Raw genomic sequence first — 23,669 nt, forward strand, 5'->3', positions numbered from 1 at the left:
GTTAAGGAAAACAATTTAAATATTTCTAATTTTAGGTAAAAGTACTGCACACTTCACCTTTGAGTTAGTGCACCTCATCATACTATTACACTAGCATGGCATATAACCTACATATTTATTAATAATAATTTTCACACTTTGTAGATTCTTTTTCCTGTCAAATGATGAGATGCTGGAGATTCTCTCAGAAACCAAAGATCCCATGCGAGTACAACCTCACTTAAAGAAATGCTTTGAGGGCATTGCCAAACTGGACTTCCTGCCCAACCTGGACATCCAGGCCATGTACAGCAGTGAGGGGGAGCGTGTGGAGCTCATCGAGAGGATCTCTACCTCTGAAGCTCGAGGAGCTGTGGAAAAGTGGTTGTTGCAGGTGGAAGACATAATGCTGAGAAGCATCAGGGATGTCATTAATCACTCCAGGCTGGTAAAACTCATGTTCCTACTTGCACCTTTTGTATACAATTGATATCTTTATTATAATGTATGCACCATGTTACTGTGACTACTGTGTTCAGGCATATCCAGATACTAAAAGGAGTCAGTGGGTACGTGAGTGGCCTGGACAAGTGGTCCTCTGTACTTCTCAGATGTACTGGACACTGGAGGTACATGAGGCCATCAGGAGTGGAGCTAATGTAAGGAAATCACTCTAAATATCACTGGACCATTGAATTCTGTGCTTATTTTCCTATTTGTCTAATATGTTGATGATTTCATAGGGTCTAAAGAACTACTACGATCAGCTGCAGAATCAGCTGAACGATATCGTAGAGTTGGTGAGGGGGAAGCTGCCCAAGCAGACACGCACCACTCTTGGAGCCCTAGTGACCATAGATGTGCATGCCAGGGATGTTATCATGGAGATGAAAGAGAAAGGTACTCTTGTTTATAGCTCTGATATTATGTTGTTTATATAGTAAATCATTCTGCAATCTTGTTAAAAACATTTAGAAAAGTGATCTTTAATGTAATACATTATTATTAATGTGTTGTATTGTGTTTTTTTTTTTTAATATCCATTTCAGGTGTTTCAAGTGAGACAGATTTCCAGTGGCTTGCCCAGCTGCGTTACTATTGGGCTAATGACAATGTTCGTGTCCGCATTATAAACTGTGATGTCAAGTATGCTTATGAATACCTTGGAAACTCTCCTCGCTTGGTCATCACACCACTAACAGACAGATGCTACCGAACTTTGGTATATTAAATGGCTAATTTATTTTATGCTATTTATTATTCTATAATGAGAATACAGAAAATATTTAGCTGTGACAAAGTATTCAATCTGCAGCAATAATCAAATTGATGCTAATCATGCTAGCTACATATTTATAATATTTGTGATTAGTTTGAGGTATAAATATTTTTTGATATCAGGCTGATTGTACTCTTTCAAAGATTGGAGCATTTTTCTTGAATTTGGGTGGAGCTCCTGAGGGACCTGCAGGCACAGGCAAAACTGAAACCACCAAAGATCTGGCCAAAGCCCTTGCTGTTCAATGTGTGGTGTTTAACTGCTCAGATGGCCTTGACTACCTAGCCATGGGGAAGGTGACAGTTTTTATATTTCAAACATAAAGCTGGTTATTGTTCAGAAACTTCAGCATGGTTTTCTCTTACACTAATTTCATTAGGAGTTTTTCTATACTTTACTCAATGGGCTCTGTGAATAACATGAAAACTTTTGTATTAAGTCATCAGTTGCCTGACTATATTTCCTAGTTCTTTAAGGGATTGGCGTCTTCTGGTGCCTGGGCATGCTTTGACGAATTTAACCGGATTGAGTTGGAGGTTCTGTCAGTGGTGGCTCAGCAGATCCTGTGTATTCAGAGGGCCATCGAAATGAAACTTGAATATTTTGACTTTGAGGGCACAGAGTTACGCCTCAACCCCAACTGTTTTGTCGCCATCACCATGAACCCTGGATACGCTGGGCGATCTGAACTTCCTGATAACCTTAAGGTGTTTTTTATTTGATTTTATTATGTGTAGTTTGTTTCATTAACATCTGGCTGTCCGATGTAGCTTTAACTATACTGTTCTGTTTTCATGTTAATCAGGTCTTGTTTAGAACGGTGGCCATGATGGTGCCCAACTATGCACTGATCGCTGAGATCTCCTTATACTCGTATGGCTTCCTCAATGCTAAGCCTCTCTCAGTGAAGATTGTGATGACCTACAGGCTGTGCTCTGAGCAGCTATCTTCTCAGTTTCACTATGACTATGGTATGAGAGCTGTTAAAGCAGTGCTGGTGGCTGCTGGCAACCTCAAACTCAAATTTCCAGATGAAAATGAGGATATGCTTGTAAGTAAATGAAATGAAAGAATAGTTAGAATAGATTCTTTTACCCTAAGTTGGATGAAATCTGATACATCATCCTCATTCTGTTGCTAGCTTCTCCGGTCCATCAAAGATGTCAATGAGCCTAAGTTTCTCTCCCATGATATCCCTCTTTTCAATGGAATCACCAGTGACCTGTTTCCAGGAATTTCTCTGCCTGTGGCAGATTATAAGGTATGCTTCTGCTTGTGTGTTTAGTTTCTCATTTAGATTGCTAATTTCAATTACATCTTTGTTCATGTGCACTAGTTGTTCCTGGAATGTGCTCAAAAATGCTGCAAAAAGCACAATGTGCAACCTGTCACGGCTTTCCTGGACAAAATGATTCAAACTTATGAGATGATGATAGTTCGTCATGGGTAAGTGGGTATTTCCTTATCAAAAATACTGGTGATATAAAATATGTAAAACATGCCAGACAAAAAAACTGCACATGTAAGATTAAAGGTGTCATGAACTGGCTTTTTTTCTTTTTTTATACTGTTGTCTGAGGTCAACTAATGATGTTTGTGTGGTTTTTACATTCAAAAACATCATAACTAATAAGTAATTAAAACTTTAAAAAAGGGTTATTTTCTACAATGGTTTTGAGGCTCTCTCCAAAACGCTGGGTTCTGATGGGCGTGACGCACTGGAGACTTGGAAGTAAACACCCACGGCTAGGATTGGATAAGATTTGCATATTCAATGAGCTTAAGCTCCGCTGTCAGTTCACATGATGGAGAGGAGAGAATGAGTGTGAAGCGTCAACCAGAATGATTCTCTCGACCACAGGGCTCGTAAACGTCTTTATCAAACAAACACAATGATTTATTTCTCATTGACCTGTGTTTGATTGGACTATTATTTTTATATTACACATGGCCCGCAAGATCGGAAGATATAAGCGTGAACCATGCGCACACACATACACGTGCGCGCGCGTGCATGCCAACCTTCAGATGTCAACTTGAAAGAGACTAAGAGAGAGAGAATAGCAGAACAAGAACGGAATACTAAGGGATTTATCGGCCTGCTGGGCTTTGCGAGCCCTGGCCCATATGTGTCTGAGTCCAGCGTACTAAAGGTATGCTCTGTTAGACACGTACACATAAGCAAAACGATCTATAACAATGCAACACTATCACATATAAAAACACGTTTTACTCAGATAATTGTGTTGCACCATTCCTGTCGGATCCAAATCCAGCATCGACTCTGAGATTTGTTTACAAACGATTCCGCAGTGAACTGAAGTGAACAGAAAACTGTCTTCCCCATGTGAGCTGGAACTTTATTAAAAATTCAATCACTCATTCCTAATATTAGGATCCGAAGGAAGCTTACGCAGCGACTGTGTTCTTACCACAACCAGGAATAGCACAATATATTTCTATCTTCCTCGGCATGTTTAATGTTTTTGACCAGCTAACACGAACCCTCCATGAGTCGGTGGGCGAGGATACTGGATTAGACGCGCTGTAAATTCTGTAGAGGCGGTGCTTTGTCGAGCACTGACGTCAGTGTGAAGCACAGGACCGTTTGCTGAGCCTGGTGTCTATAAAAGCTTTTCTTTGACTAACAAGGAAGTTTTCAGCTCTGAAACTTACAGGATATTTTTATATTACCATGACCTTTTACATATCGAAAGCTCAAGGGAAAGTTGATTTCTCAATTCATCACCCATTTAAAGGGAAAGTTCACCCAAAAATAAAAATGGCCCCATTATTTACTCACCCGCTAGTCATTCTAGGTCTATGTGACATTCTTCTTTTAGACAAATACATTTGGAGTTATTAAAAAAAAAAATCTAATCCAAGCTTTATCATGGCATTGAATGGCAGCTCAAAATTTGAAGCCCAAAAAGTGTATCCATCCATCCATCCATCCATCCTCCATAGTCATAAAAGTAATCCACATGGCTCTGGGGGGTTAATAAAGGCCTTCTGAAGCGAATCGATGGGTTTTTGTTAGGAAAATATCCATATTTAACAAGTTATAATGCTTGGAAGAGCCAAGACATTTTTCTTTAATATAACTCTAATTTCATTAGTCTGAAAGAAGATCTAAGATGGATTGAGGGCAAGTAAATCATGGGATAATTTAAATTTTTGGGTGAACTATCCCAACTAGTTTTATTTAACACTAATATTAATAGTAATATTATAATACAGTAGTCATTCTTCTACATTTACATGGTGATTACTTTTTTATATATATTATATTATTACATTACATTTTCTTTTTATTCTATCAAAGAGGATTTTTATTCAATGGAAAGGTAAAAACTAAATTCTCTTAAAATATTCCATAGGTTTATGCTTGTCGGAGAACCATTTGCTGGAAAAACCAAAGTACTTCATGTACTTGCTGATACTTTGACCCTGATGAATGAGTGGGGTTATAATGAAGAAGAAAAAGTTGTGTACCAAACTGTCAATCCTAAATCTATTACCATGGGTCAACTGTTTGGTCAGTTCGATCCTGTGTCCCATGAGGTGAGTGTTTGAATTCTACATCAGACAGATTATAAAAATTAACCATTTGTGTATTTGTGCATTTTTTCACCTGTTCGTTAATGTTTGATCAGTGGACTGATGGGATTGTGGCAAACACCTTTCGAGAATTTGCCTCCAGTGAGACCCCAGACAGGAAATGGGTAGTGTTTGATGGCCCCATAGACACGCTGTGGATTGAAAGCATGAACACTGTGCTGGATGACAACAAGAAGGCAAGTATATTATATAGAATTATGTATGATTATATGAAATATTATATAAAAAAGAAAGGATTATATAATATATATTGTCAAATATATTCTCTATTCTCTTTCGTTTTAGCTATGCCTCATGAGCGGGGAGATTATTCAGATGTCCAATCAGATGAGTCTGATTTTTGAGGCCATGGATTTGTCGCAAGCCTCTGTAAGTCACAGTGTTTGATATTAAACCTCAGCACTATCCAGATATACAGCGTATTCAAATCCACTTCAGCTTTCATGATCTATGCATGCTAACAAATTTTGACTTCTGAAATAGCCAGCCACAGTGAGTCGCTGTGGAATGATCTACATGGAGCCGTCTCAGCTAGGATGGTCTCCTCTGGTACTATCTTGGATGAGAACACTTCCTGAACCACTTCAGGCAGAAGACAATTCCACACTACTGCAGCAGCTCTTTGAGTGGTTACTTCCTCCGGCACTTGCTTTGTTACGCAAACAATGCCGGGTAATTGCTTTACGCTGTGAATTTTATAAATAACCATGTTAGATTATTTTGATCTTAGATGTTGTCAACAAATCAGTAGGAGCTCATTGAGTTACATTGTTTCATATTCCAGGAGGTCATTACCACTAGCAACAGTAATACTGTTGCGTCTCTCGCACGACTCTTTGAGATGCTGCTGACTGGACCTTTAAATGAAGACCCAGGGAACAAAAACATACGCTCATGGATCATGGTAATTATTCATTTAAAAGGTACAATGTATGTACATCTTGTCAGAACACAGTTTAATGGAAACATTAATTTTGGCCTATGTAGGCAGCTTTTGCCTTTGCCCTGGTGTGGTCTGTCGGTGGTTGCTGTGATACAGACAGTTGCAGTCGATTTGATCAGTTTCTGAGGGAAATTATCTCAGGAAATGCAGAAGACTACCCCATACCAGCTACTGTGTCAAGATGGGAATGTCCCTTTGACGAGAGAGGTCTTGTCTATGACTACTATTATGAGGTTGGTACTATTACAAATTTAGTAGTATGAGATTTTGAGACGTATTACTTCAGTCTCTCTCCCCCACAACTTCCTTTCAAATTAAGTTCAAAGGAAAAGGACGTTGGGTGCACTGGAATGAGTCGATCAGAAATGTACCATTAGGGGACAAGAATACGAAAGTACAGGATATCATTGTCCCCACAATTGACACTGTACGATACACTTATCTAATGGATCTCTGCATTCAACATGGGATGTAAGTATTCTTTTGTAATATCTTGACAAATATTAGACCAGTGCTTCTCAATCAATTACCATTATACCCCCCATCCCCCACCCAAATATAGGCTAAGATATGTCTGCTGTAATTATGACAAATTGTTGTTGATTTTGAATATTTTTTATTAACAGAATCATTTTAATTCAGATTAGAGTTACATTATTTTTTTATATATTAATAATAATAGAATATCTCTGCATTAGACCAAATCTTTTTAGCCTTAAAAGGGATAGTTCACTAAAAAAAATGAAAGATATCCCATAATTTACTCAGCCTCAAACCATCCTAGGTGTATATGACGTTCTTCTTTCATACAGATACAATTGGAGTTATATTTTAAAAAATGTCCTGGTTAATCCAAGCATTATTATGGCAGCCCAACATTTGGGCATTTGTGCATTAAAGCCCAAAAAAGTGCATCCAGCCTTCTGAAGTGAAGCGATGGTTTTTTGTAAGAAAAATATGAATATTTAAAACTTTAAAATAAAAAGTAAAATATCTACCTTACGGTGGACCACCTTGCATACTCATCTTATGGAGAAAGTGTAACACACAGTTCAAAATGCTTACACTATAGCCTAACATATACATTAATACCATGTTAAACATGGATATTTTTCTTACAAAAACTTATCGTTTTAGCCTTAGTTAGAAGGTCTTTATTAACCCCCTGGAGCCGTGTGGATTACTTTTATAATGGATGGATAACCTTTTTTGGGGCTTCAAAATTTGGGCTGCCATTCACTGACATTTATAATGCTTGGATTAACCAGGACATTTTTTTTAATATAACTAAAATAAGAATGTCATTTACACATTGGATGGCTTGAGGGTGAGTAAATCATGGGGGAATTTTAATTTTTGGGTGAACATTCCCTTTAATAGTTAAGCTATAGATTTTGTAATATTGTCATCTTATTTTTCCATTGAACTTAGGCCTCTTTTGCTCGTTGGCCCTACTGGCACTGGAAAGTCTGTTTATGTGAAAGAAAAATTAATGAACAATCTCGACAAAGACCTTTTCCTTCCCTTCTTCATCAACTTCTCAGCTCGCACCAGTGCCAGTCAGACCCAGGTAACCACTTAACAATCACCATTTTTTCAATATATTAGAATGAATCCACTGAATCTATTAGAGGTATTTTTACATCTCTTTCTATCCTCTAGAACATTATTATGTCCAGACTAGACAAAAGGCGAAAGGGAGTGTATGGACCTCCCATGGGAAAGAAATGCATCATATTTGTAGATGACATGAATATGCCAGCAAAAGAGGTGTTTGGTGCACAACCTCCAATTGAGCTGCTTCGTCAGTATTTTGACCATGGGAACTGGTAAACTAAACTACACTATACACTTCACTATAAATATAGCCTACAGCATACTACAAATCAGTCTGCCCTTTTGATTCTTTGATGTGCTTTGCTGTTATAATCAAGTCCTTATGTTGTAGGTATGATCTCAAGGACACTTCAAAAATCACACTTATGGACATACAACTGATCTCTGCGATGGGCCCCCCTGGTGGTGGGAGGAATGCAGTGACTCCTCGTTTCCTTCGCCATTTTAACATCTGCAGCATCAATTCATTCAGCGATGAGACCATGGTGCGCATTTTCTCTAACGTTGTGTCCTTTTACCTCCGGATCAATGAATTCCCACCTGACTGTTTCACAATTGGCAATCAGATAGTAACTGCAACACTTGAGGTGAGTCATGTGGTAAAGAGGGCATTAATATATATATATATATATATATATATATATATATATATATATATATATATATATATATATATATATATATATATATATATATATATATATATATATATATATATATATACTGTTAAATGTATGCTGTATGCTAAAATTTTGGGGTTGCTAAGATATTTAAAATTTTGATATTTAAAATATTTAAAATTTGAACAAAGTCTCGCAATAGGACCAAAGCTGCATTTATTTAATCAAATATTCAGTAAAAATACTAATATTGTGAAAAAAAAAATTATTATATAATATTATATTTAAAAAAAATGTAAATAATTGTTCTATTTTGATGTTTTAAAATGTAATTTATTCCAGTGATGCAAAGCCGAATTTTCAACAGTCATTACTCCAGTCTTCCATATCACATGGTCCTTTAGAATCGATTTATATTCTGATTTGATGATCAAGAAACATTCCTTATTAATATAAATGTTGAAAACAACTGTGCTGCTTAATATTTTTGTGGAAAACATGATGGATTTTTTCCCAGGAATTTTTTTAATTAATAGACAGCTCAGCATTTATTTGAGATAGAAATGTTTTGTAACAATGTAAAAATGCATCCTTGCTTAATAAAATTATTAATTTCTTTAAAAAGTAAAAGCGTACTCACCCTAAAATTTTGAACAGTATATATTGCTATTTTCTGGCTGTAGTCTCTTTTATTCTAATTCTGTGTTTTGTGGGAAATAGGTTTATAAAAAGGCCATAGAAAATCTCCTTCCCACTCCAGCTAAGTCTCATTACACTTTCAACCTAAGAGATTTCTCAAGAGTGGTGCAGGGATGCCTGCTACTGAAGAAGGAATCACTTGCAAGCAAGCAAACAATGATTCGGCTTTTTGTACATGAAGTGTACCGCGTCTTCTATGATCGCCTTGTAGACGACCAGGACCGAGCCTGGCTCTTCACACTCATAAACAATATTGTGAAGCAGCATTTCAAGGAGAACTTTGAAACAGTCTTCAAACATCTTAAGGATGGTAACAACGTACGTATAAAAACATCCAAGGCTTCCTCATTCTGTAACCATAACTATAATTTAGTATATATTATCTTAATATCTTATGAAATTGATGAATGTGATGAATATGACGGGACGTCTGACCCTGTAAAACCAAAGATGAATTATTATTATTTTTCCTTAGCTTTGTGATGAGAACATGCGGAACTTGCTATTTGGTGATTATATGACCCCTGATGTTGATGAAAGTGAGAGGCTGTATGCAGAGGTTCCCTCCATTGAGCGTTTTGGTGGGGTGGTAGAAGCCTGTCTGGAGGAGTACAACCAAACCCACAAGAACCGCATGAACTTGGTCATATTCCGGTAAATTTTCAAAAGTGCATAATGTCACATACTGTGATTTCTCCAATAAGAGGTACTGTGTGAAGAGATCTAAAGTCTGACACTGTTGATTGATTGACTCCCTTGTTTTGTGCAGTTACGTTCTAGAGCACCTGTCTAGGATCAGCCGTGTGTTAAAACAGCCTGGGGGAAATGCTCTGTTGGTTGGAGTTGGAGGCAGCGGCCGTCAGTCCATCACCAGGCTCGCTACTTTTATGGCTAATATGACTTTGTTCCAGCCTGAGATATCCAAAAGTTATGGCATGAATGAATGGAGAGAGGATCTTAAGGTATTATATAGTTAATTTCCTCACCATCATGTCATTTCAAACCTGCATGCTGTTATTGTTTCCATGGAGCACACTTTTTTTTTAATGAATCTTCATGTAGCTATTTCCATGCCACAACAATGGGTCTGTCAAGCTACAAAAAAGCACAAAAACACCATTAAAGAACCATAAAAGTAAGAAATACAACTTGGGTGCAATATTCCAAGTGTATATTACAATATTTCTGTAACTTGACAGCTCTGGGTCACATTGAATTGTTGTTATATGGAAAAAAGAACTGTGTGAACAAAGAACAAATTCTATTTGAAGGCAAATTTTGTATTGTTTAGCGCCTGATGAAGAATGCTGGAGTAAAGGGCCAGAAAATGGTGTTCCTGCTCACTGATGCTCAGATAAAGGATGAAGCCTTTTTAGAAGATGTGGACAGCATTTTAAACACAGGAGAGGTACCAAATATTTTTGCTGTGGATGAGAAGCAAGAAATAATGGAGGTAAGATACTGACAGAATAAATGCAAGAACTATAAAGCTCTTTATTCATGTGTGTTTTGTATTGTATTCTATTAAAAGAAAATAATATATTATTTTTATTTTCTGTGTCCCCTACAGGCTGTACGGCCCATTGCTCAGGCTGGGAATAAAAACTTGGAATTCAGCCCTTTGGCACTGTTTGCTTATTTTGTGACTCGCTGCAGAGAGAACCTACATGTAGTCGTGGCCTTCAGCCCAATAGGAGATGCCTTCCGAAACCGCCTCAGACAGTTCCCTTCCCTCATCAACTGCTGCACCATAGATTGGTTTCAGGTGAGACTGGCAAGGCCAGAGAAGATATGGTTAAGCATTTTAGTAATTATGGTAATTTTAAATATAAGCTGCTATGAAAGTAAAGCTCTGTTTTTGATCTCCCCGCAGCCATGGCCTGAAGAGGCTTTGGAGCGAGTGGCCAATAAGTTTTTGGAGACATTGGAGCTGAGTGATCTTGAGCGTCAGGAAGTCGTGCCAATCTGCAAGACCTTCCATACATCTGCTATTGATCTGTCTCACAGGTATGATGCTTATATGTAAGACAATATGCTTCGTTAAAGAGTCAGTTCCTCCAAAAATCAGTGAAGATGGGTGAATCATTTCTTTAAAGGGTTAGTTCACCCAAAAATGAAAATTCTGTCATTAATTACTTTCCCTAATGACGTTCAACACCCGTAAGACCTCCGTTCATCTTCAGAACACAAATGAAGATATTTTTGTTGAAATCCGATGGCTCAGACAGGCCTTCATTGACACCAATGTAATTTCCTCTCTCAAGGCCCATTAAAGGCACTGAAGACGTCGTTAAAAAGTCCATCTCGCTACAGTGGCTCTACAATCAGTTTATGAAGTGACGAGAATAGTTTTTGTGCTAAATAAATAAACTAAATAAGCAAACAAAGCAAACTAAAACAAAGCTTCGAACCGTTATGAATCAGTGTATTGATTCAAGATTTGGATCGCGTGTCCAACCGCCAAACTGCTGAAATCACGTGACTTTGGCGATCCGAATCATGAATCAATAAGCTGATTCATAACTGTTCGAAACTTTGTTTTGAAATCGGCCCATCACTATAAGTCGTTATTTAGTTTTTTTGCGCACAAAAACTATTCTCGTCACTTCATAAACTGATTGTATAGCCACTGTAGTAAGATGGACTTTTTAACGACGTCTTTAGTGCCTTTTATGGGTCTTGAGAGAGGTAATGACACTGGTGTCGATGAAGGCCTGTCTGAGCCATCGGATTTCAACAAAAATATCTTCATTTGGGTTCCGAAGATGGTCTTACGGGTGTCGAACGACATTAGGGTAAGTAATTATTGACAGAATTTTCATTTTTGGGTGATTAACCTTTTAACTTGTGACATTTTGCAATGTTGAACAATAAACTTATCACAGATATTCTTTCAAACAAGAGTAAAACTGTTTCATGTCTGCAGGTTTTTGTCAGAGCTGGGTCGCCATAACTATGTGACTCCTACTTCCTACTTGGAGCTCATAGCTGCCTTCAGACTTCTTCTCACTCAAAAACGAAACACTGTTATGAGTGCTAAAAACAGATATACAAATGGACTGGACAAATTAGCTTTTGCAGAGTCTCAGGTAATGTGCTAGGTATAATGTACAGAAGAAAGTAGCAGGTAATTGTATCTTTTCCACCCATACATCGGTGTATATAATACTAAAATTGATCTTTTTATAACCTCATAGCCTTATGGCCAGTAAAGCAGATAAGTCATTTGAATGCATCTATTCTGGTTTAGGTGGGTGAAATGAAGAAGGAGCTGGTGGATTTGCAGCCTAAACTTGAGCAGGCTAAGATTGACAACACCAATATAATGAAAGTAAGAAACCTTAACGTATATCATACAGTATCAAAGCAAATTATTGTGTGTTTAAGTTGTACTGCCGATGTATAGATTTACAGTGTTTCTGTTGTTCCTATTGTGGTGTTTCAGGTACTTTTTCTTAATTTTGATAAAAGTTTGCCTACATATGTTAGCTACTTGTTTTTCTTCTGCAGGTGATAGAGGTTGAGTCAGTTGAGGTTGAGGCAAAGAGCAAACTTGTCCGTGTAGATGAAGAAACGGCTACAATAAAAGCGAATGAAGCCCAGGCTTTGAAGAATGAGTGTGAGAGTGACTTGGCTGAGGCCATCCCTGCACTGGAGGCTGCACTGTCTGCCCTGAACACACTCAAGGTCAACTATATATTTTACATACTGCTTTTCACATACTATAGTAGAGAAGTAGGCATACTTCAGATGCCTGGAGATTAACTGTGCTGTGTGGAGACAGCTATAAATGTTTAAATGCATGCAAGGTAGACAATACCTGTCACAATTAAGAATGCAAATGAGTACAATAATGGATCAATCGAAATTTAGTATGCCCTGTTGTCAGTTACATTCTGAATGATAAACGTCTGTGATTTTCTCATTTTAATCTTGTTCTGAATTTTTTCTTTTGTTCTTTCATTTTACAAAATTAAAACGGATAAAATTGTACATTTAAGTCTATGTGTGTAAGCTGTCCATGCTGAAAGTAGAATTGCAGAATTGTCATACTTTGGGATGGGGGTTTAAACCCTTCTCAGAATGTTTAAAAATATCAAAGACCTGTAATATTTCATGTATGAATAAAAGTTGGGAATTGTAATTTATAAAACGATGGATTATTATGTAAGATGTGGGTTGATTTGTGATTTCAGCCAGGTGATGTGACCATTGTAAAAGCAATGAAGAACCCTCCATCAGGAGTCAAGCTGGTGATGGCAGCGGTGTGTGTAATGAAGGACATCAAGCCAGAGAAGATCAATGACCCTGCAGGAACTGGACAGAAGGTCAAACGCAAGTCTGGTCAGGTCACATGCTAAGAGCTCTGTTTGTTTTTATGTTTACCGACAGCATGGTATCTGTTCTAATAGATTCTTGACTACTGGGGTCCAAGCAAGAAGCTGCTTGGGGACATGAATTTCCTCAAAGACCTGAAGGAATATGACAAAGACAACATACCTGTAAGTGTTTATTGTAGTGTAGGGTGTGTATGTTGTTTTGTAACACTGTGACTGAAGTATTTTACTGATGTTGTTTTGTGATAGGTTCAAGTGATGCTTAAAATCCGTAGTGAGTACATGACCAACCCTGACTTTGACCCCATCAAAGTTGCAAAGGCCTCATCTGCTGCAGAGGGGCTTTGCAAATGGATCACTGCAATGGAGGTTTATGACCGAGTGGCAAAGGTAGGCAGACCCTATATGTATCTCACACCGAGTATAGTTTCCTTCTCTATACATCACATTTTCTTCAATGTCTTCTCAAAGCAGATATTATGTATTGTTAGGTGTGTTTTTTTTTTTCAAGCTTATTATTTTATATCAATTTATATTTATACGCAAACAAACATTTATATATATATATATATATATATATATATATATATATATATATATATATATATATAAATATATTTATATTTATTTATATAATAATAAGAAATGCATACTATGTTTCTTTATTGTTTTATATCACTTGTCAAAATCATAATTATTTTCTCTTTCAGGTGGTGGGACCTAAGAAAGCTAACCTTATTGTAGCTCAGGAATCTCTGGCCACCACCATGGCCCTGCTGAACCAGAAGAGGGCGGAGCTAAAGGAAGTGGAGGATCGTCTGGCCTCACTGCAGAAGACTTTGGAGGAAAAGACTGAAGAGAAAGCTCAGCTGGAGTTCCAGGTGGACCTCTGTGCTCGCAAGCTGGAGAGAGCCGAGAAACTTATTGGAGGTTTAGGAGGAGAAAAATCAAGGTTTCAATCAACTATGACCAATCTTAAAACTATGCAACCTTTCCTATATTCAGGCCAGCTGAGTATGTATTTCTGTATTTCTACACAGGTGGTTGAAAGCAGCCAATGATCTTCAGTGCACATATGATAACTTGACAGGTGATGTGCTGATATCTGCTGGTGTTATTGCTTACCTGGGAGCTTTCACTGCCAGCTTCCGCAATGACTGTACTAAAATGTGGGCTAAGCTCTGCAAGGTACAGCACCGCTGCTCTCTGTGAATACTGGTCTTGTTTGGAAAATGAATATTCAGTGTAATTTATATTCCTATTCCTGGTCTACTCAGTCAAAGAAGATCCCATCCTCTGATGACTTCTCTCTGAGTAAAACGCTTGGAGATCCAATCAAGATCAGGGCCTGGAATATCGCTGGCCTGCCCACCGACATCTTCTCCATTGACAATGGTGTTATAGTGAGCAACTCCAGAAGATGGTATGACTCAACAAAGGCAAAACCTTTCAAAATTTGTGTTTTGTAAATGATGACAAATCTTTTCATCAGATTTCAGAACTGTTTTACAACCGAGTTTTCTCATCGCCAGGCCGTTAATGATAGATCCACAGGGCCAAGCCAACAAATGGGTGAAAAACTCAGAAAGGGAGCATAACTTGAATGTGATTAAGCTAACTGATGCTGACTACATGAGAACACTTGAGAACTGCATCCAGTTTGGTACGCCACTGCTGCTGGAGAATGTAGGAGAGGAGCTTGACCCCTCCCTAGAGCCGCTGCTGCTCAAACAGGTTTTTAAACAAGGTATTTTTCTTAAACCCAAAACAAATATTTATTTGAGTGTTTTGTTTTTTGATACGTGACTCTAAAAGAGGGGTTGAAAATCAAAGTGAGTTCCTGCTTTGTTTTTGTAGGGGGTGTGGACTGTATCAGATTGGGCGAGAGTGTGATTGAGTACTCTACTGACTTCCGCTTTTACATCACTACAAAGCTGAGGAACCCTCATTACCTGCCTGAACTAGCTACCAAAGTGTGCCTGCTGAACTTCATGATTACACCAGAGGGCCTTGAAGACCAGCTGCTTGGCATTGTGGTAGCAAAAGAGAGGTCATTAATTAAATTATTAGTTAGTTATTAAATTCTTAAATACACGCAAAATGCATAACGGTTAATAAGTAGCAAAAACCAGCCAGGGTTGAATTAATCATACAGCCAGAATGTAATGAATCTTATTTATTTATTTGTTTGTTTGTTTTTTTGTTTGTTTATTTATTTATTTATACTAAATAAATCAATAAATACATGTATTGATTTATTTTTGTCATTTTTTTTATTAAAAATTAACATTTTCTCCTCTTTTGTCATAACCACCTGCGGTTTTGACTCTTGAACAGTAGCTAACAAACACACTTGCAGAACTCCGGAAAAAAACTGCATCCACTGTTTCATTAATGCTGGGTTATTTGGGCAGCTAGACACGGTTATCTTTCCATCGCAATCAAAAACACACTTCTTTAGAGACATTGTTGATTTTGTGGTCTAAAAACAAAATGACAGCGCTGGCAATGGCTGCCGTAACCCGAACGAAGCTCGTTGATGGACATGCTCTTGCACGCGCTCTGGTTGATGTGCGCAGCTGCTCACTCTCTCATCCGGGAGAAATGCCCTTACAAGCAATTTCGCCCTTTATGCCGTCATTCAGCACCATACTCTGAAAAAAAACTTTTCAAAACTGTGTATTTGGCACCAAAATACTCATACGTCCAACTCGTTTTTTTTTACATTTTGGCCATGTTTAGTATGACAACTATTTAACAGTGTAAATAATCCAGAATGCATGAAATAGCATTAGATCCCCCCATTTAATGGTACTAAAAATAAGATAAAGCAGAGCATAGTTTCTGGTTTTATTCTTTTGATTCCCTAAGAAATATGATTCAGAATGAATATGCTTGTATGATATTTCACTTCTGTTGTTTCACTCAGACCTGAATTAGAGGAGGAGAGAAATGCTCTAATCCTTCAGTCTGCAGCCAATAAGAAGCAGCTTAAGGAGATTGAGGACCAAATCCTGGAGACTCTGCAGTCCTCAGAGGGGAACATCCTGGAAGACGAGAGTGCCATCCAGATCTTGGATGCTTCCAAGATCATGTCTAATGAGATTACTAAGAAACAGCAGGTGTAGTGCATCAAATAGCGAGTTAAGAATAAATCCCTATATTAATACCATGATAGTTTCTAGTTTAACCTCTCTGCTTTGCTGTGAACTTTCAGATTGCAGAGAAAACTGAGATTGAAATAGCTGAGTCGAGGGAAGGCTACAGAGCCATCGCTAAGCACTCCTCCATCCTCTTCTTCAGTATCGCAGACCTGGCCAACATCGACCCCATGTATCAATACTCTCTCAACTGGTTTGTCAACCTCTATGTCAACTCCATACATGACAGGTGGGGAATAACTGCACATGAGTTTACAAATTATGCAGTTTTCTTTGCATTCACACTTATTGTGCATATGTAATCTACAGCAACAAATCTAAGAATCTAGAGAAGAGACTGCGATACCTGACTGATCATTTCACCTATAACCTGTACTGCAATGTGTGCCGTTCTCTCTTCGAGAAGGATAAACTCCTCTTCTCGTTCCTGCTCTGTTCTAACTTACTGCTGTAAGTTCAAACAAGTCAAGCTTTGATACAGTCCTGAATATACAACATTATCATGTTACTGTCAGATTTTTTTTTTAAAAATTGGTATTGATTAAATGTGTCTTGATCTTTCTAAGGGCTAAGAAAGAGATTGAGTACTCTGAATTTATGTTCCTGCTTACTGGGGGTGTTGGCCTTCAGAACAACGTCTCCAACCCTGATCCAAACTGGCTGCCTGACAAGAGCTGGGATGAGATCTGCCGGGCCAGTGATCTTCCTGCTCTTCAGGGCCTCAAGTATGAAGTGTCTGCCATGCCATCTGAAATGACTAAAATGTTAAGGCCAATTCACACCGCACAGACAAAATGTGTGGTGTGAATTTGCCTTTACATTTGCATGTTACATCCCTTTTTGTGCAGTTGATAATATGACACATTTCTTTGTCTGAATATAGGGAGAGCTTCATTAAGAGTCCTGAGAGTTTCCTGCCCATTTATGACAATAAGGAGCCATACAACACAGCTTTGCCCAAGCCCTGGTGTGATAAACTCAATGAACTTCAAAAAATGATCATTTACAGATGCCTTAGGCCTGATAAAGTGAGTTCTCTTTGAGTTTAAAATTGACATGTTCTTATTATAGGTATAGTATCACATAATTTTTTAGGCTATTTTAATTTGACTATCCTTTCCTCAAAGATTGAACCGGCAATCAGCAAATTTGTGACTGACAAATTGGGAAAGAGATTTGTTGAACCACCTCCGTTTGACCTCAGTAAGAGCTACTGTGACTCCAACTGCACCATTCCACTGGTGTTTATTCTCTCTCCTGGAGCAGATCCTATGGCTAGTGAGTTTTTTAATCACTCCAGCATAAATAGGACAGAATATTTCTCTCATTTAGTGTGTGCTTAATTTTCCACTAAGTACCCTTAGGGAAACGACTTTAGGCTGGAATACACTACGCAACTGTTCTAACCACAAGTTAGAGGTAGAAATTGCGGGGTCCTGTTAGAAATCACTTTGAGGGGGTGATACATCTGTCATGGCAAGACATGACAAAAGACATCTATGTGACACATATGTAGTATACAGTTGGTAAATAGTGCAGACAGAATGCAGGATATGCGTGAATCTAGAATCTAGAATGTAGAATATGGAAAAGCATCTTTATGTTTATAGCACAGATTATTTGATTACATCTATAAGTAAATTCATAATTACCATAGTTCTCTTAAAAGCAAGTAGGGTTTGGCAAACCCTAGTGGGGATGTGTAATATGTTAAACTTGTCAAATACTACATTGAAACACTGTTTTGCCTTTTCCTTAGGTCTGCTGAAATTTGCCAATGATAAGAACATGGGTGGTTCCCAATTTAAATCCATCTCCCTGGGACAAGGCCAGGGTCCCATAGCAGTGAAAATGATCCACTCGGCCATGAAGGAGGGCACCTGGGTGTGCTTACAGAACTGTCACCTGGCCGTGTCCTGGATGTCCACTCTGGAGAAGATCTGTGAAGACCTCTCCCCGGACTCATGCCATTCAAACTTCCGTCTTTGGCTCACCAGCTACCCATCACCCATGGTACACATACTATACACTCCTGACTAGACAATTGTTTTCTTTTCTTTGAACTATAATTATTGTATAACCATTTCTTTATGTTCCTGTATGTTGAAGGATATAATTGTTGTTGAGCTGTTTGCTCTGTTAGTTTCCAGTGACCATCTTGCAGAATGGAGTGAAGATGACCAATGAGCCTCCCACTGGCTTGAGGTTAAATCTGCTGCAGTCGTATATTTCTGACCCCATCTCCGACCCTGAGTTTTTTGCAGCCTGTCCTAATAAAGAGCTAGTGAGTACAGTAACTGTTTGTGGTCTTACGTTGACTCTCCATCATGTTTGGGATATTCAGTAAGAGTATTTTATTACTGACTGCTGTTGTTTAGGTCTGGGAGAAGCTCTTGTACGGGGTTTGCTTCTTCCATGCTCTTGTCCAGGAGAGGAAAAAGTTTGGGCCGTTGGGATGGAACATTCCTTACGGATTTAATGAGTCAGATCTGCGCATTAGTATCAGACAGCTGCAGGTAAAGCACCTGAATTATCACCACAGTGTCCTTTCCACCACATTATTTATTGTTTTTAATAGCACTCTGGTGGAAATGTATCTCTCATTTATCTTTCTATGTCTAATTTCATAGCAAGCATTTTATTTGTCCTAAATCCATTTTAAATAATATGTCTCGTATTACATTGCAAGCACTTCAAGGGTTAGTTCACCCAAAAATGAAATTGATGTCATTAATGACTCACCCTAATGTCTTTCCACGCCCATAAGACCTCATCTTCGGAACAGAGTTTAAGATATTTTAGATTTAGTCCCAGAGCGTATCCAAGTGTATGCACACTATAATGTCCATGTCCAGAAAGGTAATACAAACATCATAAAAGTAGTCCATATGTGACATCAGTTATTTAATTAGAATCTCTTGAAGCATTGAAAATACATTTTGGTCCAAAAATAACAAAAACTATGACTTTATTCAGCATTGTCTTCTCTTCCGCGTTTGTTTTCAAACCTCAAATAAAGATTCAAACGGTAATGAATCAGCGGATTGATTCATGATTTGGATCGCCAATGTCAGGTGATTTCAGCAGTTTGACACGCGATCCGAATCATGAAGTATCTTTTAGGGGAGCATCAAAATAAAGTGTTAGCAGATATTAAGTAGACAGTCTACTAATACTCTTCTAATACTCTAATGAGGGTTAGCTGACATGTAGATTCAACATTACTTATAGTCAACATAATGTCTAAAGGGGGGCATCAAATAAGTTTTACCAAAAGTAAAATAATAATATAATAAAATAAAGTAATTTGAAAAGTTGCAAATGAAGGCATGAAAAAGTATCCTAGACAGTTTAACCTGTTTAATCAGCCTTGTTGACAGGTTAACCAGTAATACCTTAATATAACAGTTGAAATCTGTTAAACAAAGATTTGAAAAGGTATGATTTACTTTCTGTTTTTCAGCTCTTTGTGAATGAGTACCAGAGGGTTCCCTTTGAGGCCATCACATATCTGACTGGAGAGTGTAACTACGGAGGACGTGTAACAGATGACTGGGACCGTCGCCTCCTCATGACAATCCTCGCTGACTTCTACAACAAAGACATTATTGACCACCCACGCTACTCCTTCTCCCCCAGTGGCAATTATCATGCACCTCCAAAGTCCATATATGAAGACTATGTGGAGTTTATCAAAGTATGACTTTATGTTATGAAAGCTGCTGACCTCGGACTATATTCAAACTCTCATGAAGCAATGATAATATAATGCACTGCATTTGCTCCACAGAACCTGCCTTCTACCCAGCATCCCGAGGTGTTCGGCATGCATGAGAATGTTGACATCTCCAAAGACCTTCAACAGACAAAACTACTATTTGATTCCCTTATCCTGACCCAGGGTGGTGGCTCAAAGGGAGGGGGCGGCACTGGTGGGGATACCACTCTACTGGACATTGCTAATGATATCCTGTCTAAAGTAACTCATCATTCTTAAGATTAGAAATAGTTATTGGGATAAAAAGTTATTTGCATATGTGTCAGTGATTTATTGACATTCTGATTTCGGTCATGCAGCTTCCGGGTAATTTTGACATTGAGTCTGCCCTTGTCAAATTCCCTGTGTGTTATGAAGAGAGCATGAATACGGTGCTTGTGCAGGAGATGCAGCGTTATAACACGTGAGTCCTCAGAGCTCATTTTGGATCCAAAATGTCTATAGAAACAATTCATATTTTAAGATGTTTATTCTATAATTTCGTCTTCCTTTTCTTCTCTCAGTTTGAGCAGCACTATACGTGTGAGCCTGCAGAACCTGATAAAGGCCATTAAGGGGCTGGTAGTGATGGATGCAGAGCTAGAGGCTATAGCTGGCAGTCTGCTGGTGGGGAAAGTGCCAGAAAAGTGGGCCAAATGCTCCTATCCCAGTCTCAAGCCATTGGGCAGCTATGTCACCGACTTCCTAGCCAGACTCAAATTTCTGCAGGTCAGTGACCACACACAGACAACTACTCACAGAGGCCAAAGGTCAGACAACTAGTTCAAATTGGGTAACACTGTATTTTACAGTGTCATTGTTCCATATGTTACATGTAGTTCCTATAGTAATAACTATAAACTATGCACGACTACATGAAACTAACCCTAAACCAAACAAAATCCTAACCTTATAGCAAGTACATGTAGTTACTTAATATTACTCAGTACTTAAATGTATAATTACATTGTAACAGACACCTTAAAAATAAAGTGTAACTGGAAATTACACTGTACATTTTTTTTGTAATAATAACAATTAATTGGTTTGTAAGTCAGCTGTAAAGAGTTTCACATTACATTCCATTTAATTGTACTGTAAAATACTGTCAAATGTATGGTTTCTGCAAGTTAAAACTGAATTACTATATAAATTACGTTTAAAAAAAACAGTAAAATGGCATTCTTAGAAATCCTTGCGTTATGTTATATTTTATAAACAATTTAGTTTCTTCTCAATTTATGTTATTTAGTTAATTTTTATTGTATTTTTTGAGCCACGTGTGTTACACCGATGCTGTTTTGCGAATGCGAACAGACCGAGGGGGACAACCCATCCCCTCCAGATTTTAAATGTAATACATATTTTTTCAGTGCATATTATAATTAACAATTTGAGTGAAAATCTAAATTTGGTAACAGCAGCAATCAGTCACAAATTTAATATAATTAGATTAGTAACATAAAAATAGCGCAGAATTTAATTTTCAATATTTCAAAACCTTTAAACTATCTTTTCAGATTTTCAGCGTGATCTCAGTTTTTTAGACTCCAATGTATTTACCTTGAAAGATTGTAAATAATGAACATCACTAAAATGGATCATGTACAAAAAAGTACAAAATCTAATTTTGATATTCATCAGGAAACTTTACTATTTCAAAGTCTGTGGTCAGTATATATAATACTTTTATTCAACGGGCCATACAATTAATCAAAAATAATAGTAATGATAAAAAATGTATATTTCAAAATCAAAACAAATCATGGTAAAAATATTAAGCAGCACAACATTTTTCCACATTGATAATAATAAAAAATGTTTCTTGAGCATCAAATCATCATATTAGAAGGATTTCTGAAGGATCATGTGACACTGATGACTGGCGTAATGATGCTGAAAATACAGCTTTGCTTCACAGGAATAAATTACATTTTGAAATATATATTTAATAGAAAGTAGTTGTTTTAAATCATAATATTATTTCAATATTTATTGTATTTTTTTTGTCAAATCAAGTAAATTGAACAAAAAAATATTATGTGTCTTTGTTAATGTGTGTCTGTGTCATATGTTTTCCAGGACTGGTATGACAGCCAGAAGCCCCATGTATTCTGGTTGTCTGGGTTTTTCTTCACTCAGGCTTTCATAACAGGAGCCTTGCAAAACTACGCCAGGAAGTACTCCATCCCCATTGACCTGCTTGGCTTTAATTATGAGGTATGCTCTGCTGCAACTGTTTGAGGCTGAGTGTAATTTCATAGAAAGAGACTAATTGAGATCTGCATTTTGTTCTTTATTGCTTCAGGTTCTGCCATTTGACACCTCCGACTCATCTCCTGAAGATGGAGTCTACATTCATGGCCTTTTCCTGGATGGCGCTCGGTGGGATAGAAAAAGGCAAGAGAAGCTTAGATGGCAGGAAGATGTTGAAAATGATCATTTTGAGCAATTTTTTTAATGAAAGATGTTCTTATTTTGCAGTGGAGTGTTGGCTGAACAGTATCCAAAAGTTTTATTTGATGCAGTCCCTATCATTTGGATCAAACCAAGTAAGATAATAAATGTTATGGGATGATTATTAAACACGTCTTTATCTATCACCTCATGCTTTTGATGTTACTTTGCTCAGCAACCTCTCCCAACCTGTTTTCTAGCAGACAAAAAGGGCATGGAACACCCCCACAGCATCTATGTGTGTCCCCTCTACAAGACCAGTGAGCGTAAAGGTACGCTATCCACCACTGGCCATTCAACCAACTTCGTCATCAGCATGATGCTTACAACCAGCAAGCGTCCACAGCACTGGATTAAGAGAGGCGTGGCTTTGCTTTGTCAACTAGATGACTGACACCGAGACCCTTTCACTTTTGAAGCAGCACTTTATTTACTGTTCTCACACACAGCTTTAAATAAATGTTTATCTCAGCAAATGATTTTAAATATTTTTTAACAAACACCGTCATAATTCGATAAGATTGTCCTCTTTACATGTCATTGTGTTTTTCAAGTACTTCTAGAATATGTACATTGATCCTTTATTCCAGGAGATCAAGACAGGTAAAAGATAAGATCTAAAGAACACTTTCAGTCCGGGAATATTAATGTGTTTGCTGTAATCTTCAATACTGTCCATAACTGAAAACATTATGGACACCTTGCTTTAAAAGTTATAGTTTAAATAATATTTCAAATAAATGCAACTTTCACAAGGACAAATTATTAGGATATTTTGTAGAAACAATTCAGTGAACATAAAACATTTCTCCATGATACAGTCTATATTGCAATGTTCAATATAATAATAAAATATTTTTAACTCGGGGAGAGATTGTTAAATATTTCAGTGTGTTCTTAAGTTCTTAGCAAATGTAGCTCAGCGCTTAAAAGGGCATATTTTGTGGCTTGCCTACAAAGTGGCCTACTTGATGGAATGGAATAGGGTGAATCCAATTGGGAATATATTATATTCTTGCTTTAATTTAAGTACAAAGGAATATTCCTACATTTTTTTCTGTTGTGATTTAATAATTCATACATCAGTGTTAATGTGTGTCTCTGGTGGGTTTTGCTTTATTTAATCAATGCACAGCTTCCTGTTTCTCTGAGAGTATGCCTCGCTGTCCACTGTGAATTTCAAGCCGTGTGCTGAAGGT

The 23,669-nt window shown here is 37.6% G+C and overlaps 1 protein-coding gene across 1 annotated transcript in view; it reads left to right on the plus strand.

Annotated features, from left to right (window-relative positions):
• dnah12 (dynein, axonemal, heavy chain 12) overlaps window positions 1-23,335 on the plus strand; it is a 32,198-nt gene extending 8,863 nt beyond the window's left edge. Inside the window, exons 22-74 of the mRNA XM_067446443.1 lie at window positions 145-427; window positions 519-638; window positions 723-879; window positions 1,029-1,201; window positions 1,402-1,554; window positions 1,726-1,965; window positions 2,064-2,309; window positions 2,400-2,519; window positions 2,595-2,704; window positions 4,639-4,822; window positions 4,915-5,055; window positions 5,165-5,248; window positions 5,363-5,551; window positions 5,664-5,783; window positions 5,867-6,055; window positions 6,142-6,293; window positions 7,254-7,392; window positions 7,485-7,651; window positions 7,771-8,026; window positions 8,780-9,076; window positions 9,234-9,412; window positions 9,528-9,720; window positions 10,050-10,211; window positions 10,329-10,523; window positions 10,632-10,765; window positions 11,685-11,847; window positions 12,009-12,089; window positions 12,269-12,445; window positions 12,955-13,086; window positions 13,171-13,260; window positions 13,345-13,485; window positions 13,806-14,047; window positions 14,136-14,283; window positions 14,373-14,518; window positions 14,628-14,842; window positions 14,953-15,145; window positions 16,025-16,217; window positions 16,313-16,485; window positions 16,566-16,706; window positions 16,823-16,981; window positions 17,140-17,284; window positions 17,384-17,534; window positions 18,016-18,269; window positions 18,400-18,540; window positions 18,635-18,772; window positions 19,720-19,953; window positions 20,047-20,235; window positions 20,334-20,437; window positions 20,538-20,742; window positions 22,096-22,233; window positions 22,322-22,413; window positions 22,498-22,565; window positions 22,671-23,335. Of these exons, the coding sequence (XP_067302544.1) occupies window positions 145-427; window positions 519-638; window positions 723-879; window positions 1,029-1,201; window positions 1,402-1,554; window positions 1,726-1,965; window positions 2,064-2,309; window positions 2,400-2,519; window positions 2,595-2,704; window positions 4,639-4,822; window positions 4,915-5,055; window positions 5,165-5,248; window positions 5,363-5,551; window positions 5,664-5,783; window positions 5,867-6,055; window positions 6,142-6,293; window positions 7,254-7,392; window positions 7,485-7,651; window positions 7,771-8,026; window positions 8,780-9,076; window positions 9,234-9,412; window positions 9,528-9,720; window positions 10,050-10,211; window positions 10,329-10,523; window positions 10,632-10,765; window positions 11,685-11,847; window positions 12,009-12,089; window positions 12,269-12,445; window positions 12,955-13,086; window positions 13,171-13,260; window positions 13,345-13,485; window positions 13,806-14,047; window positions 14,136-14,283; window positions 14,373-14,518; window positions 14,628-14,842; window positions 14,953-15,145; window positions 16,025-16,217; window positions 16,313-16,485; window positions 16,566-16,706; window positions 16,823-16,981; window positions 17,140-17,284; window positions 17,384-17,534; window positions 18,016-18,269; window positions 18,400-18,540; window positions 18,635-18,772; window positions 19,720-19,953; window positions 20,047-20,235; window positions 20,334-20,437; window positions 20,538-20,742; window positions 22,096-22,233; window positions 22,322-22,413; window positions 22,498-22,565; window positions 22,671-22,864 (8,830 nt within the window). The 3' untranslated portion in view covers window positions 22,865-23,335. The remainder of the gene's footprint in view (window positions 1-144; window positions 428-518; window positions 639-722; window positions 880-1,028; window positions 1,202-1,401; window positions 1,555-1,725; window positions 1,966-2,063; window positions 2,310-2,399; window positions 2,520-2,594; window positions 2,705-4,638; window positions 4,823-4,914; window positions 5,056-5,164; window positions 5,249-5,362; window positions 5,552-5,663; window positions 5,784-5,866; window positions 6,056-6,141; window positions 6,294-7,253; window positions 7,393-7,484; window positions 7,652-7,770; window positions 8,027-8,779; window positions 9,077-9,233; window positions 9,413-9,527; window positions 9,721-10,049; window positions 10,212-10,328; window positions 10,524-10,631; window positions 10,766-11,684; window positions 11,848-12,008; window positions 12,090-12,268; window positions 12,446-12,954; window positions 13,087-13,170; window positions 13,261-13,344; window positions 13,486-13,805; window positions 14,048-14,135; window positions 14,284-14,372; window positions 14,519-14,627; window positions 14,843-14,952; window positions 15,146-16,024; window positions 16,218-16,312; window positions 16,486-16,565; window positions 16,707-16,822; window positions 16,982-17,139; window positions 17,285-17,383; window positions 17,535-18,015; window positions 18,270-18,399; window positions 18,541-18,634; window positions 18,773-19,719; window positions 19,954-20,046; window positions 20,236-20,333; window positions 20,438-20,537; window positions 20,743-22,095; window positions 22,234-22,321; window positions 22,414-22,497; window positions 22,566-22,670) is intronic.
• The last annotated feature ends 334 nt before the right edge of the window (window positions 23,336-23,669 follow it).

Source organism: Pseudorasbora parva, chromosome 6 (genome assembly GCF_024679245.1).
Source record: "Pseudorasbora parva isolate DD20220531a chromosome 6, ASM2467924v1, whole genome shotgun sequence".
In the NCBI taxonomy this organism is placed as follows: Eukaryota; Metazoa; Chordata; class Actinopteri; order Cypriniformes; family Gobionidae; genus Pseudorasbora; species Pseudorasbora parva.